General features: G+C 40.6%; 1 protein-coding gene across 4 annotated transcripts in view; it reads left to right on the top strand.

Annotated features, from left to right (window-relative positions):
• Window positions 1-597: 597 nt before the first annotated feature.
• The window catches only part of magi3a (membrane associated guanylate kinase, WW and PDZ domain containing 3a), a 114,342-nt gene continuing 97,279 nt past the window's right edge, over window positions 598-17,660 (top strand). For all 4 annotated transcript variants that reach the window (XM_087833339.1, XM_087833342.1, XM_087833341.1 and 1 more), the window contains exon 1: window positions 598-1,856. In XM_087833339.1, the coding sequence (XP_087689465.1) occupies window positions 1,550-1,856 (307 nt within the window). In that variant the 5' untranslated portion in view covers window positions 598-1,549. The remainder of the gene's footprint in view (window positions 1,857-17,660) is intronic.

The following is a 17,660-nucleotide window of genomic DNA, read 5'->3' as shown; positions in this document are numbered from 1 at the left end:
TTTAAATGCGCTAACGCCGATGTTTATTTACTCTATTCATATATAATTGTTCGCATCGGATGTGTAAGATTAGTTAAAATGTAAAATCTAATAGTTTTACAAGTGAATGTTGCCAGCTGGTGCTTTGGATGACATGCCAGCCTCAGTCTGTTGGCAACCACAAGAGGGCAGACTTGCACATAAAATCAACAACCACTACTACAATTAACCGACACACAACCTTCCTAGTTCCAGATCTCCAAACGCATTTCACGGAGCTAAAGCAACCAAGTAAAATTCAGCAATCACTCAGAAGCTGTTGCACTTTGCAATAGGAATACAAAGAAATTGGGAGAAAAAAAATCCAAACCGCAGACCAAAGGTCATACACAGAGATAGGTTACCCATCTCTGGCTATCTGCAAGCATGTTCTACGTGAAAATACGCGTCCCCAAGGGGGAACTCCGCCTTGCAACGGACTGAGAACACTCACAGAACTCCCACCCTTTGTCATTCACCATTGGCGTAATATACGCGCTTTGGGAACGCCTCCCACATCTCCGATTGGACAGAACTGCCTGCCGTCATAAAAGCAACACGGAAAACGATTAAAAAAAAGTTATGGAGCGAAGCCTAATCGGATCACGTCTGTTGCATGCTGCTGCATAGTTTTCAGAATAAAAAAAAAATCAACTGTGCTTCTGGAAAAAACAGGAGAGAGCGCAGAGCGCGCGACGAGGCGCAACGAGCAGAGTTTCGGTGTTTTGAAAGGATCAGATAACCGATAACCGCTGAGTTCGGGGGAGGACCAGGTGTGTTTTCCCGTTTCTAAGGACTGCCTTGCTGATGTCACCATGGAGGAGTGCTGGCGAGTAGGACAGGTGCGCAGGGTGAAGTTACCTCAGTGGGTTCGCATTAGGAACTGTCAGTGACAGAGGAGTTTTTCAGCAGCTGATGAACCTCGTATAAACCCTTTTTTTCACGTTTTCCTGTATTTTATTTTATTTTTTAAAATAAACTATTTCCGTCAGTGTTGTCAAATGTGCTGGCGTTTCCTGAAGTCCAGAGTGGGATATATGCTATTTTTCCCACGCTTTTCTGACAGGCACTGGTGCGCGCAAACTGCTGGACTCACCGGTTCCGTCCTGCTCTGTAACAAATATCGGGGTGTAACAGTGCAGGGGAAGCTACTGTTGGTTATTAACCGCACATTGCTGTGAACTGGGGTGTGGGATCGAGACGCCCCAGCATCAGAATCAGCACTTTCCGCTTCAATGCGACACTGACGCAGCTGGTCTCACATTCCAGTCGCGGACAGGTGATGCTCGGATAAGTCAATGGAAGGATATTTGATTCTCAGGAGCAGCTGAGCAAAAAACAAGCAAGCAAACAAAAAAACAAGAGTTGTTTTCCTCGAGATGGAATACAGCACAAGGCAGCAGCATCATTAACTTCTCTAATCGGGCAATGATTTTTCCGTGCGTCATTGCGTCTTAGGTTTTGAAGCGGTTGTTGCTTTGAAGGACAATCGTTCTTGGACTTCCCCATAGGTTTTCAACATCTACCAACAATGTCCAAGACACTGAAAAAGAAGAAGCACTGGTCAAGTAAAGTGCAGGAGTGCACCGTCTCGTGGGGAGGTTCCGGGGAGCTGGTCACTGTAGCGGAGGTGCGAGGTGGCGCTGAGCTGGGAGAGTTCCCCTATCTTGGACACATAGTGTCGGAGGCGTTGGTGTGTCACGCCGGGAGGCTTCCCAGCAGTGGGGACGTTCTGCTGGAGGTTAATGGCACTCCCGTGAGCGGACTCACAAACCGAGACACGCTGGCTGTCATCCGCCACTTTCGGGAGCCAGTCCGCCTGAAGACTGTGAAACCAGGTGTGTGTCCAATGTTATTTTAAATCACTATGACATCCTTACATACGAAAATAAATCTGACACTTGTTTTTTAAAATAATCCCCCCCTGAAAATGAGAACCTGAAAATAAGAACTGTGGACTGGTGTGACTGAGATGAGGAGGTAGCCTGTGTTAAAGTGTGTGTGTGTGTGTGTGTGTGTGTGTGTGTGTGTGCGCGTTTGGTTTATATTTGGAAGCAGACTTGCAGGTCAGCCTTGTATTTTCAGTTGGCCTAAGCATATCTAAATTGTCAATCAGCATACTTCACATTCTTTCATTCATTCATGTGGTGACTCATATTTACACAACCCCCTTACTGGAGTAAAATCCTGCCAGACAGCATTTGTAAAGGGCATGCTGTGTTTCACCATGCTTCCTCATCTTCTCCACATCTGCATGGTTCAAAGATAAGACACGAACCCCCATTAAGGTTACAGGCCTCTGCATGAACTCGCATAATACACATAATCTTCATTTTATCACTGCACAAGTGTCACATCTACACTTGTGAGCTTGTGTGTTCCATATTAAGAGACTCATAATTCATTGCATGAAGGTAAATATACACTGTTATTCAAATATTTGATACATTATGTTCAGTAGATCTGCTCATAGTGCACTTATTGGCTCTGTCTTTGTTGTTATCTTACTTACTAGCGGTAGTTTATAATTCTTCCTGTCCTGCACATACATGCTTAATCAATGCCACTGTATTATATGTGTAAAAACATACTGGATACAAACTAGCCAACTGAAGGTGTGTAAATGGAGGCATAATAGTGGCAAGGGATTTGTTAATGGTTACCTTGCCCGGTTAGACTATGTCATTTCGCTTGCGTTGTAAAGGTGAGAATAAGTCTAATTGGATCAATTACACACATGCACCTACTTCAGTTGCCAGAATGCTGCACACACTCGACTATATTTACTTTGTAGTTGGTTTCTATTACAATACATAAGTATCAATTCTAATATTCTTGGATGTACTGGTGAGACATATATATATATATATATATATATATATATATATATATATATATATATATATATTTATTGCATTACGTCAGTTCTCAACACCTACACTGTTGCAAGCATTTCTTATTGACCTTGTGTTACGTAATGCATTTTAAGTGATGTTCAAGCTGCACTTGCTCATCTCTAGGCTGCTTACCATCAGTTCCTCTGTTCCCCATGGGACCTCAATGTGTGTTTAGATCTCTGTCCCCTCATCCATGATTAATTCATGCATCATCCATTATTGATGGCCGCTGCCTGCCAGGATGACTAGTGGCTGATGACCAGATCATATGTTAGCCGACTGGCATTCTTGTAAACTTGCATTCTCACGAGATTGCAAAGTTAGGAGAAGAGAAATGCAAGTACAGAGCTGTGGATTTTGTGGTTGTTTAGGTTAGGTTTTGTCCCCTTCGGTGAAACAAATGTTATAGTACATTATTGCATGTTTACCTTGCGCTTGCAGAGCAAACAGTAAAAGAAGTTAGAAAAGGAATAAATTTTCAGGTGTCTACCTGATGGAAATTTTCCATCTTTTCTTGTTGCCTAGTTTGTCTTCACCTTATCTTCACCCCACAGCCGATTATGGCTTATCGTTACACTTTGCTATTTCCCATCACCTCTGATATTTCACCATATCTAATCTTTTATGTTCATTCTCACTTTTGCCTTGATACTTTTCTTCCTAATCTTCTTGCATCTATGCGCTCCTATTCCTACTACTAATTTAACAATCTTGCATTGCCCTTCTACTGGATCATATTAATGTTACCTTTCTGCCACGACAGTTTTGCAGCTTTAAAATCAAATAACATTTTTGTTTTTTCATCAAAGCTGAGAGTTGTTGATGTTTCGCCCCTGCCATCAAGACAGAAAACAGAAGTTTGTCTCTAGTGGTCCTCTGGCTCCTGCCCAGCCAATGCACTCAATATGCAGCTCCCATCCTGAGAGCTGAGCAAGGCAGTAACCTTGAGGGGACGATTGAGAGTAGGAAGGTAGTGACGGCCGTTACCTGTCGCAGTTTAGAGACTTGTGAGTGGGCAGGTCATTGATTAATGCTGTAAACAGACGTAGATCTGCTTGTTTTTGCCTCATGGAGCTTAATGGATGGGCCATTTACCTCCCAGGTCCTGAAGCACCTTAGTTACAAATCAAGTCTGTAACTGAAGTTGTAAAAAAAAAAAAAAAAAAAAGGCTCTTGGAAATTTTTCTGTCTCCTTTTTTTTAAAGTCTCACAGATGGATAATGATAAGACCAATGTTCACTTTTTTACAGTGTCATGAAATTCTGTCTAAGGAAAGCACGTGGAAACCTTTCTGGAGGCGAGATTTAGATTGTCACATTTCAAAGTGTTAATTGTTTTCTCAGTTAACACATTTCTCTTTTAGACTTAGAAAGTCTTGTGATAAATGTGGTGTTAAAATGTACCCGTATATAAGTAATCCAAGTATAACATTACAATAAAGCGGGGGATGATTCTGCTGGACCTTTAATAAAGGTGTTAATAAAGGAAACAGAAATGAAGTCTTTTATTTTTCATGATTTTGAATATTTTTCCTTGTTCATACAACAGATGAATTAAGCTTCAGCTAGGTATCTTGCCACACGAGCCTTTTTATTGCAGAGAAGCGTTTTTTAAAAGTTCTTCATGTAAATCAAAAACACCAGTGATCTAGTCTGTTTGTTTGTCTGTGTGGGTGTGTGTGGGTGTGGGTTGGGAGAAAGGAAGTATTCAAAATATGTAATTCAGTGCAAACACACTCCACTTAATAATACGGGAGTGGTGATGTAAAATGAGCTTCCTCACGCTTGCCTATCTAAAGTACCTCGGGTATCTTGCTTGAGGATTTGAACACTAAAGGAATTCACAGGCAGAATTTAGAAGCTGTTTTTCATGTAAAAGTCCTTTTTAATGCATGTAACCCCCATTTTAACTAATGAGCCAAAAAAAGAATCCCGAAGACATTGCCATGAGCAATCCTGTAACAATAAACTTCAATAATAAAGTAGGAGATAATTTCAGTGGATTTTATTCCACCTGTTAGGCCTTTTTCCTTGGATCTTCTTACGCTGTCATAAATCACTAACCTGTGATGCTCGGTGCTTTCCAGGAGTGAGTTAATATAATGAAATGCTTTACTTTCCACTCTTAATTTGCTTTGACGACTACCTGAAAATGTGCCTTCATGCGTGTAGTTGATGCTATGGTTGTTGCAGAGCAAATGTCGAATTCAGCACCTTTACTAAGTGCACCTTATGTTTAGCGCTGCAACCAATAATTATGTTCATGAGTCAAGGTGTTATTTTTCGGCCTGTGATTATTTCTATAAACTAACTGTGATATCTTTTAAATGTGCCGTTTGATCAAAGGGACAGTTCGAAATATTCAAAAGATATTCAGTTTTCTGTTATGACACAGAAAAGAACCAAATCCTCAAATCTTAGAAGCTCATAATGTTTGGTGTTTTGTCTGTTAAAGTTATTATTAGTGTAATTCCAGCTGTTTCCATCTATTTAATGGCTTTGTAGATTGTCTTACTGTAAGACAGTCTTGACTATTTTAAATGTTCCTGATTTTGGAATCCATTGCCGAATCACTGGAGGTTTTCTAGTTGTCTTTTTTTTTCATTACATTGTTGAAAACTGGATTTCTTTACCAACGTTAGCCTCACTTGGTAATTTGTTCCTTTTTCATGTCTAAAGTAGAGACTCTCCCTTTCTTTTCTTTTTTTGTCTCACCGGTGTAAAATCGAGTTTCACATCTCACACGTGTGCCATCAGGAGTACAGCGGAGCATTAAGCGCACAGTTTGTGTTAATGTGATTCCCTCACAGGTTCAGTCAGAGCTTCGACTAAGCTGCTCTAACCCAGCTGAGACGAGCTGTCAGCGTGTGTCTGGTTCTGTGGCTCCTTCTCCCCATGGTAAATGTAACTTCGGTTCCAGTTGCTGCTTTTTTTTTTTCCTGTGCGTCTACTGTGAAGCCCAGGTTTGTCCTAGAATTTACCTTGGAAAGAAGGTGAAAGTTTTTGCATACCCAGATACTTTTGATTGTATTAGATTTCTCTTTACAATCTGAGTGCCATAAAACACAGTCAGTGTTACAAGTGCAAAAGGAGCTTTATTGGTACCCTTAGTTTCTGTGGTCTCTGCTTCATTGGGTTTTTTCCATGCTTGTTTAAGTGTACGCATCTTTACATTTAAGTCACATCCACCCATCGTGGCCTCCTACTGGCTGGAATCCCAGCTCATTCCCCAATCCAAACTTCTGCACCTTTTGCCTTTACACCAATCAGTGACATGAGATGATGGTTTGCTCAACTCCCCAGATGACAGCTCTTGCCATGAATGAAGAACATGTCTCCCTCTTCTTTTCTTCCCTCCATCCCTTAGTAGCGAAGCCCCTTCAGTTATTAGTGAAGCCCTCTCCTTCAGTAGCTCCTCCTAAGCACAACTCTGCACTATCTCACAGTCTCCTTGTTCACTTTTGCCTACATCATCTTGCATTCCTCTCCTCCTCCGTTCAATGTTAAGGGAAAACAAATGACAGAACAGGGACAGTGTAGGTTTGCATAGTAGGACTTATTTCAATTCTTTGATTTCTGCATAATTTTAAAATCTTGTAATCTTCAACAGATGTCAGATCTCTCCCCCGAGAAGTTTAGCAAACTGGGATTCGACTTCATTCTACTTTGCCAGTGCTGTTCGTAGAGCCGCATTGCAGTAATGAACTGGCCAGCAACAAAGATAGCATCTTCATATGAGCCATACCTTTCATTGGCAGGCGCCACAACTTGGCAGGCATGTTCAAAGGCAGTGGAGATGAGTGTGTGTGCTGATTCACCAAGACTGCCTCTTTCTACTCACTGAGTGGTCATGCTGCGATGTCAGCAGCAGCAGTGTCTCCAGGTTACTGCTGGTGGAAACCGGCAGTGAAGAAACATACACGGACAAACTTGCACGTTTTTTTTTCCTTTAAGACTCGTTGCCTCCTTTACTCAACTTGACTCTTCCTTGGGTTTTTTGCAACAGTGATGCGTCTCTACCTTTTTAGCCCCATTTCCTATTAGATGAGGTCAGGATCTAAACTGTCCATGTATTTGTTATGACAACCTGTTTTGCTGCACTACATGAATGAAGCTTTGACATTTTTTAACACTTATTTGCACCGAGAAAGTCAAATCATCCAAGATATTTTTCACTGTGAATGTACGATTCTGTCTGGGGTTTTTTTGTGTCCTCTGAGAAAGATATAGAGAAGGCATCTACTAATGAAATATAGTTAAGCAAAAAATTGTGAGACATTAAAAGCAGTTACAGACTCCACCAAAGCATTCATTCATTTTTACAAGAACTCTTTTCACAAAACATTAAGCTTGTGTGTTTTTATTAATTCATTAATGAGTGACTTCTTGCATAGCTTTGGTGAGGCAGTTTGTGTGGTAACAGCTAACTGTTTCTCTCTTGTCACCAGTTAACAATATCATTGTTTTGCCACGCTGAGCACTGCTACCAGCTTAACGATAAGAAGTGTTTGTGCCTCCTGTATCGGAAAATAACAGCAGGAGGTAGCAGGGCTGGAGTGAGCTGCTGCCACACAGTGGTTATGTTAAGTGGTTATGAAGACGATGTGCTTTTAGCAGAAATGCAGCGCCATCTGACTCTCATATGTTCAAGGACGGACTGGCCATAGACCGATTAACTTAAGAAAAGGTCCCTTTTATCCAGCTGTAAGCTGCAACTAAGGACGTTGTTTAAAAGCAGAAATAGAACCAGGCTGTTATGAATCAATATGCAGGTGCTGATGTGGATTGAGGAATATAGGGAGGTAAATCATCTGATAGTTGATTGAACCAAGTTTCCTCCAGATGCACAATCACTGCTGTCTGTGGAGAGCCTATTTGGGGACTTTGTTTCTGGCTGGGTCCGTACGAACCATCCCCGCGGTGTTACAGCAGAGGCAATAATGCGAACAGAGAGAAGAGGCAGCTGGCGTGTCGCTCATTGGAAATTTCTCTGAGAAGGATTTTCTTTTGAAGGAGCTATTGGATTTAAACAGGGGAGGGGAAAAAATGATGAACAGGTGTTGAGAAAAGAAAATGGGGTCAAAGATGGAGGCGCGCAGACAATAGGAAGGAGCATGAAAGTAAGACTGAGCGAGAATAGCAGGAGAAGAAATGGAGGATTTGACAGGGAGGAACAGGTCGAATAAGATGAGAAAGAGCGATAATCGTCTCGGGACTGAAAACGATTATGTTACCATTAATCACAATAATGGTATTGATCCCTGTTTTGACTGTCTGAAATGATTCTGCTTGCTGTTCGTCTAGGCAGCTCGTACTATTTTAAACACACTGCACGGTCAGGATTTCCAATTATGTCTGCAAGTAACCAGCTTGTGTGCGCTGAATGCATATACGTCTGGAAGCGTGCATTATAATGAAAAATTAAGGCACCTTTGAATTGGTGTCCACCTTTGGTCGCTTTTTCAAACCAAATGCAATCATAGAGAAAGACTGCTGCCAGAGCCTCTCCTCTGCAGTTTTTCTCTTATTTATTGGTACATCTTGTCAGTGATACTGAAGGAAAGCATGGTAGCAGTGATATTTAGACTATATTGGATTTATTCTTTCATTGATCTCAGGAGTTTGTTTTGAAGTGTAATGACAAGAATAGGATGAATTACCTGTCTGTGTAATGTGGACGGCTGCATATTTCTGTTTCTCCAGGTGGGATCTTTCTTTACACTTTGGATAATAAATCAGTTGAGAAGACTCAGTCTCAGAGCTGGTTGGCTGTAGTACTTTAGATTTGGCCATGCGCCCACATTGGTGGGCCTTTGTCAATACTCATTCTGCAAGGACAGCCCACTCAGCTGTTTAGTCGTGGTACTCCACCTCAAAGAATCAATTTTGAGCCCATTCTGCTTGTGTCCATGACAACATCTCATATCAAACGGATATAAAGCCCACCGCCCTTTTCACACACCTTCAAACTAACTACCTACTCAGCCAGCTGCTCTCAGGACTGCGGTACGGCTGATGTTTGTGCTAAACCTCTGCATGACATTTGGGCGAGTCAGTTTTTCATGTCTTATCATGAGGCTTCCTCATTTCTTCTTCTTCTGTTCTTTTTTTGGGGGGGTTGTTGTTTTTTTAAATCATCCTTTTGAAGAATAAAAAAAACAGCTACCATGTGTTTCTCTTAGAACACGGATAAGCTTTATTAATAGATAAATTAAACATGCATTAGTAGTTAGGCTTACTCATCTTTGAGGAGTCTTTAGCTGCTTTCAAACGAAACAGTTCAAAAAGGCCCAGACATTTATGCGTTCACGGATCTGAAAAGAATTTAAAACAATTTGAAGAGCCACAAATTGTTTGCAGGAAAGAGAACCGAAAAATGAATTTTCTCTAACTGTTGCTAGAATTATGAAGAAACTTCTTGCGTTATCTAAAGATGCTTTTGCTCTGGAGTGGGAGAGGAGAGGTGGCTGTTTTCTCATCCTCTTATGTTAATAATGTATTGTATGCTCTCCTTTCGCTATCCCTGGTGAGATTTCATGTTCTTTGGAGATGAAGTTCCCAGACTGTCCCCATTAGAATTCATAGGTGTTGGGATCTCAGGCCAGCCAATTTAGCTTGCATTGCATCGTAGCTGCCTTAACAGGTTATTGATCGGGGCCAATCTCTTCCCTGTTAAGGCAGCTAATGCATCCGTGGCCAATGCGTCTGCCCAAGGCTCTGATCTTTATGAAAAGTTGAGGACACCAGAAGGGCGCTGTGCTCAGTATATTTAACTTGCAGCACTATCATGATGCTTTGCTAACAGTGATCGGTGATTACATCCGCTTTGACAGTCTGCCTTCTCACTATTTATTCTGCTCATGAGGACGTTCTCTTATTGTCTTCTAATAAGCAAATGTAGCTCACGAATCACAGAATCATTCTTGTCCATGAATGTCCAGGGCGATATGGCCTAAAATCCATATTGCGGTATAATTTGAAGCACGTGCGGTAACGATATATATCGCGATATGTTCTTTTCTTCTGTATAACATATTTTCCACACTATAAAGCACACTTAAAATCCTTTAATTTTCTCAAAAATCGAGAGTGTGCCTTATGTATGAATTCTGGTTGTGCTTACTGACCTCGGACCGATTTTGGCGTGCAGAAATCTGTTAAAAATGTTTTAGTACAACTTTGGTAAGCCACACTGCTTGATGGATTGTCAGAGCATTACGGCTGCCGTAGTGAGGAGCTTCGCGGAGTAATCTGGGTCCAAAACTCAAAGGGTCCCAAAGTCAAACAAACACTAAGAGCTAAAAACGGTCTAAATTCTTTCATCTTTAATAAAATCATCAGCGTTGCCGCTTTACCAGGTGTAACAATTAACTTTAACATCCAGGCATCCATGAAAACAGAATTTATTAAATTTAACAGAGTTACAAGTTAACAGGAAGTTAGCTCGCTAGTTTCCACCTAAACATGACATACCATGTTCTGACTGAGAGGTTTTTGAAACTAATTCAAACGTACAGCTCTGCTACCACTTCCAACATAAATGAAGACAGAAAACTAAACAGCAGTGGCGTTTGCAGGGTTACTGAAGTTCGACTACCTGGTATATAATGTTGTGCTACGTGATTGCTAGCGACACAGCTATGTTAGCATAACATTAGCACAGTGAAGCTGGAGGATGAAGCCAACTCTTTTTCCACTCGATAAAAGTTAACGTGAGGGATTCTGGTGGTCAGGGACAAATGCAATCGCATAGCAGGATGCTATATATGGGCCAAACTTCAGTCAGGAGAACAACTGAAATTATTCATCCACAATACAAGGTTAGTTATTAATATACTGCAACAACATGGGAATAGAACAGCTGCGAGAGAATTCAACATTAATTAATCAATGTTACGGAAGCGCAGTTTTTGGCTTTCCCCATATTTCCAAAGTGCTTCATCTCTTTGCTATGACTGTAGGCATAATTTGCAAATGATAATGGTTTTAGCCGCTGCGATGCTTTCGACCAAAACAGGCGCAACTTGATGACATCATCAACATGCGGTAGAGCGTATCGTTGGCCAAATTTATATCGTTTCTATCATATATCGTTTATATCGCCCACCCCTACCATGAACCAAGAAGAGGACCTACACTCTCTCTGTGTTTGAGAGTTTTTTTTAAAGCTCAAGCACAAACACAGCGACAAATACACCCCCCCTTCCCAACGATACACACATTTACTCTCTTTGGCAGCTGCGTGCTGTCACTGTTCTTCAACCAAATAGACTCAAGGGATCACATGCACATAACTCATTGTTTAAAGTAAGCAGAAGTACGTGTCTCTCTGCAATCCTGACATTGTAGTGATGGTTACAGTCACTCAAGACAATAGTTAGTCAGTTGTTTTTTGTTTTTTTTATGTGTTGCTCAAGCTCTCAAAGAGAGATTGCTTAAAAAAGTCCAGTTTTTCCAGTTTAAGAAGATAGTTCTGCTATAGTTTGTAAATTAGCACATACTTACTTTAGGGCATCACTTGTTCTGTATATTTCCCACCATGCGCTTGCAACTTTAATCTGCCACTGTCCAAATAACCTCCGGGTATTTGTATTTCCTGTCCTTGTTATCACCTTCTGTAGTATTTAGTTTTCACTGTGTTCCCTGGCATATTACATTTGTTGAGATTACAGACACTGGTTTTGGCTCTGTTAGCTGTCAGTTTTCCAGGGTAAGTTTAAGCAGCTGCTCGGTCAGTGCTATTTGTTCAGTCATCCCATCCAGTCACAGAAAAGTATTTTACTCCAGCAGAACATGTCTCAAAACAAACAAGACTCCTGAGCGATGTTGAGTTACTACAGTTTTATTAGACGATGAATCCAAAGTAATTGAAACATTCCTTGATCTGTTCAATTTCTTTCAGTCATTTTTGTCAATTTGTGTCCTGGAGGAGGAGTTGATTGATTCTTGGCAAATGTTGATCATGTGCGGATTCTCTGAATTTGTTGGGCACAGTGAGAAGTGCTGCAAAGTTCCACCAGTGTATTGTTACCAACAGGTGCTTGTTCTGGCAAACATTTTTGCAAAGCTTCTGTGGCACTTTCACTTCAAGACGACAGTTTCTTCCTTTACTTAAATCTCAGCTCCTTTGCTTTGTTTTTTCTGTTTATGACTGATACAACACTAGATATTGCTTCTCTCCTTGGATTGGATCCCACATTTAACCAATTTGAGTTGCACAGAGGAGGACTTAATCTTCTTTTATTACTATAGCGTATCAGCATCAAGGATCAGTCGAGGCTCATAATTTAAATGCCAGTCATCATATTTCTAGTGTTTGTTCCGTAAATGAAGTGCTTTCAAGGCACTGCAGCCATGAAGTGTCATAACTCATTGTGATTCGAGTCAAGTTATCACACTGAAAAGTCTCAGAAAATCACACTCAAGTGGATGTAGTCATTGCATGCATTGTCTCTGGTGAATCCATTCACTAAAAAGGAATGTAGCCCAACTGGTGTCACTGTGATGTGGATCACAATTTGTATTTTCTTTCTCATGTTTATAAAAAGTCAGTTTCTGGGAAAAGAAAACTGCAATGATTTGATATGAGCAGACTTTTTGGACATAATCTTAAGTAACTGTATACCACAGCCTAATAATGGAACGCATGAATCTCATGCTGACAGAGTTGCTAAGTGAGCAAAATGGGTTCTTGGCTGAAGAAAAAAGTGAAATCATGAGCAAAGAACTTGTTCTTAAAGGGTCCAAAATTTGGCTCTGGAAAAATAAATTGCTGTAAGCTAGTCTGGGGAGGGCCAGTGGTCACTCTCGTCTGGCTTTCATGATATCAGACTTCCTTTGGATTGGTCCAAGGCCTAGCAGAGCTGTTATGTAGTGGCATCGCTGCTGTCTCTGTGCCCAGACTGCCTGAAAGCCCATGTGTCAAGGGGCTCCTTAGGATCTGGCAGAGAAGCACAGCTCACACTGATTCAACACTTCTGTTGACAGGCTGTACAGCCAGGTGGAGAAGTAAACACACATGCATACACTGGCAGGGGTAGTCAACACATACACATACTAAAAGTACACGCACAGATGCACAAATGATAGATGAAGTTCAGATTCTTCTTAAAAGACACCCATCCGTTTGTTGAACTCCATGACCCCAACCCCCTCCACCCCCCCAACAGCAGAGTAGCATGAAATGGCTCCAGCCTTTGGAGTGAAGAGCAATTGTTCCCGCTGTCTTAAAAGCAGGTCTCTTGTTTTCAGCTTTGTGATCACAATGTGCTGAATCACATGAGATGTGTGATTTATGCTAATCTCGAATCTTTGAGCTTAATTTGCAAATATTACTATTCGCTGTGAAATGGAGGAGGGGTTACCTCGCTCAGAATAAAACATGGTTTAAAAAAAATTCACAACAAAGAGTGATATAGTACGGAAAGAACCCAGAAAGAGCTTTAGTTATACTGTAAAGATATCATCGTATAATCGACCTTATGATTCAGCAATTCCCTTTCCTTCATTAGCTTAGAAAAGCATATCTCTTGCCTCATTATATCTGGTCATTAATTCATTACCATCATTGATTTGTTGTGTTTTTTACAACATGCCTCTTTTCCTAAGGGGACCATTTACCATGTCCTCAAAGTTAAGTATGCTAATTTACAGTTCCATGCAAAAAATGTGAAATCACCTCTAATGTCTTTCAAATATGTACAGGAAATATTTGCAAACATACAGGGAAATACATTATTTACTTCAAAAAATAGAGTTTGTACAATTTTAATATTTAACAAAAATGTGACCACTATTCTTCAACACAGAACTGTGAACTCCAGGTCTTCAGAAATAGTTCTTCACTGCGTCAGTAGTGTCAAGGTCAGGGCTCTGGGGAGGCCAATCTTTGACCAGTAGTGTTTCATTGTGTTTCTATCCAGGTATACTTTTACCACATTGGCAGTGTGTTTGGGATCATTGTCACGCTCATGTTGCTGTTTTGATCCCCAACACCACAGGTTAAAACCATGACAGAACCACCACCGTGTTTCGCAGATGGCTGTAGACACTCACTGCTATCTCTCATGTGGTCTCCTCTGTGCATACTCACCACAATTTGAACTAGAAATTTAAAACTCGAGCTTTCCGCCAGTAACTCTTGATGAATAAGATGTGCAAAAATATTATTTTATCTGAAACTGTTATTTTTGGATTAAAAAAAAAATAGATTCAACTAAATAAATGATGTGTTTGTGTGACAGACGGTAGGAACAAAGCGCTTAAAGATACAATTTTAAATTATTTATTTTCTATGTTACAAGACTGGTTCATCCCTGGTGCTTTTTTATGCTTGAATGATTCATAGTTCAGTGTAAGTGGCTTAATAAACAAAATCCTCTAAAAACGGTCAGATTAATGGCCGGGTACAATGTCTGGATTTAAAATGAACAAAAAAGATAATATGCAAAGAAGAATGTTGAAAAACCTCCAGAAAATTATTCCCCAAGACCACTTTAAAAATGACAAAATCTGGTCCTTGAAGCAAAACATAAAATAAAACAAATAAATGAGGATTGACTCAAGATTTTAGCACAGCACCATAACCAATAAATATGCATTCAGTAAAAAAAATGTCACAAAATACAGATGTCAGCATATGAAAACCAAACAAAACTCAAAGAACTCTAAGAAATATGGCAACATGTGTTACTTGAATGGCTGCTGGAACGATTAGGGCTCAGTTTGAGTTCTTTCTCATACAAAGACTCACACGGGGTTTATGTGACTTTAATACTGCTGTGGCTTTTTTAGTGATGCAGTTGATGACTTACTTACCCTTACTGTGAGTTACACATGCACTGAATGTCAGCTCGTAGATGTGAAGGATTCCTCTGTGACCATGAGACCACACACTGACTTACAGGAAGTTTACATCACTCATGCTCTCATGTAGCTGCTTATGGTGGATGATCATGCAGTGGTTCACCACAGCCTTTAAACTCCAACACACGAGTGTTGAAGACTGCAGTTGTTTTCCCATGTTTGCTAATGTTGTCAAGGCATATTAGTCACTGGAGGCAGTTTTTCTATATGCCAAGCAAACTCGTTTTTGTTATTATTTTTCACCTTGAGTTTGTTATTCATTTATTTGTGATATATTTAAAGCTATGTATTTATGATGTGGCACTGAAGGTAAAAACAGTTTGCCTTTCAAAAGCTCCTTATTGATTTTTTTCAAGGACTCTTCAACATTTTAGCTTTGAGTCAGCGACCGAAAAAGTGTCTTGATAAGTTGCACAATGTTGTCTAAAAATCGAAAATACGTGTTTGTTGTCTTGCATTTTTCCGCTTAACCTTCTTGAATATGGTAAAAATAATTCAGCATTTATAAAGAAGATGAACTACTACTACTATAATTGGTAAGCTTAAGCAAACTTTATATCCTATGCAGGCTTATTTTACAGAAAAAGTGAATCTAGACAAAGAGGGAAATCCAACAAGCCTATAGAAGAGCTACAGTTTGTAAGAACCAGTTAAAGCGAATGACTCAAACCATGAAAAATCATCAGTATTATCCTTAAATGGCGTATTTAGAACAGTTGAACCTCAGTCTATGCAGGTCCTTGATACCTGTGTTTTCTCTTCCATCTCAGCCCTTCTGTTCTCTTAGTGCTCTGTTTGTTCCAGCCATCTGTTTATTTACACTGATTTATTGTCTGTTTTTATCTCCGCGCTACAGCGAGTGCCGCTGCCACGATATGCAAATATATGAGCAGCTTTGTCTGCAGCAAATAACAGCATGATCCCAAGTTTGAACTGATGATCAGGAGTTATAACAAGGCTTAGAAAACAGCATGATGGTCTTTAAATGACATTGCTGCGGATGGAAAAAAGCTTTTAAAGGGTTGCGTTTGAAGTTTATGGTTTCTAGATTGTTATTTACCTGCTGCACCCGCAATAATCCTCAGCCCTTTATCTACCTTAGAAAGAGAAACACATTTGGCACTCGTCCCCTGTAGGTTTGCTGCTGAGCAGCTTGACAAATTAAACTGAATGAGAGTGAATCACCACAAACACATAGGACAAAATAGTTAGACACATACATGTACTCTAACGATTCCCCAAAAGCCTGCTGTTACTCAGCTAATGATCCTGCTCGGTCCCCAAGTCATTTCTATTACTGGGATATGCTTTATTCATCCATCATTGGCTGCTTGGTGATGCAGGGTGGCAGGGTGCATAAGTGGCCCCGCACTTCCTTTCTCTCAGCCCTCTGTCAAAATCACCTCCACCCCCATTCTCCCTTTTATCTCCTCTGTCCTTCTGTTTTCCTCTTGCTCATCTATGGATGGTTTATGTGGGAGACTGGCTAAAGTAGAGCAGGCTTTATTCTCTCCTTCTGTGTGGGTTATAGTACTTGCCTCAAAAGGGACAGGGTTTGCTGATGTGAAGGGGAGCAATTCCCCAAATGGAGTGCACATAAATGTTCACTGAACACACATGACTCAATTTTTGGCTTTGGGTGTGAAATTAACCAAAGGTTTGTCCCGGATTTGGAAGCAGCAACTCTCAACGTGAAAGCCGGTACACAAAGTCATTTGGCTAATAGATAGCAGGTTCAAGTTCACTTTGCTGTGCTTCAGTTTACCCTGTCGGTCTCATGTAAAACCATCAGTGCCTTCCCTTTGTCTCTAGAGGGAGCCTTGCCAGTTATCCGTGAATGTAAAACTAGCCACACTTGTTTGTTGGTTTCGGGGGAGTTTCTAAGCAGTATTGTATTTCAAACTGGAGCCTGTTTTTCCACATTGAAGAATGATGATGTGTGTCATTGCTGAGAGTCACGCTGCCGGTTTAGCAGAAGCTAAAGTTGGAGATAATCATCTTAACTCTGTTGTTTCTGCCACTTGATTGGCATAAGTGAATTTTTGCTGTCCTTTACAACCACGGTTATATAACCACCATTATAAAGGATGAAGGTTTGAAGTTGTGGTGTCTCACTGTGAACCCGTATCACATACACGAGCTAACATCCAAGCCTTGGAAATGGGGATAGAGAGTATTTTCTTTCCCTCTTTAAAGATTTAAAGCGAGAGGTTCACCATAAAGGGTTTAGAGTGACACAGAGACCGACATTCTCCTTTTAACTGTGTCCATCTGAGGACAGGTGAAGCAAGTTGTGCCATCGTGTAATTGCGGTGTAACACTATGCTTGATTTGTTTTTTTTGTTTTTTTTTAGTGGAATCTCAAAGCAGAAACAAAGAAAGGTGTTGTTGGCCACATTTGAGTACGTGTTTAAGAATAAGGGAACAGGAGAAAGAGGTTTGCCCAGTCTCTCTGGGAAAAAGCTCTGACTTCCTTTCTGCACTGCAACGGTATGCGTGTACGCACATACATGCTTGCCGCAGTGTGAAATAATATTCTGTCAAACATACAAGCCTAAAGCTCTGTTGTGTGTTTGTGACTAGTTGTCAGGCTTGCGTTTTCTTTCTGCATCTCTTTGATCTGCTTCATCTCCAGTATTTTTTTTTGGCTCTGTTTCTTTATTAATTCTGCACCAAGGTGTGTCATGTAGTCTATTTTGAGCCTTCCCTGCCAATCCGGTGGAATCAAAGGCCATTTGATCCTATGTTAATAATATATTTTCTTCGTGATAGGCCTGTTAGTTTCTCTGCTTCAGTTATGATGAATCGTCAGTGCTGGCAAGTCACTCATAAACAAAGCTGCGAAGGCAATAGAAAAAAATGTACGCGAGATGCAATATGG

This window comes from Neolamprologus brichardi, chromosome 20, assembly GCF_056152115.1.
Source record: "Neolamprologus brichardi isolate AB-2024 chromosome 20, ASM5615211v1, whole genome shotgun sequence".
Taxonomy (NCBI): Eukaryota; Metazoa; Chordata; class Actinopteri; order Cichliformes; family Cichlidae; genus Neolamprologus; species Neolamprologus brichardi.
The sequence above is the reverse complement of the archived record's forward strand: the minus strand, read 5'-3'. Positions and strand labels throughout refer to the sequence as shown.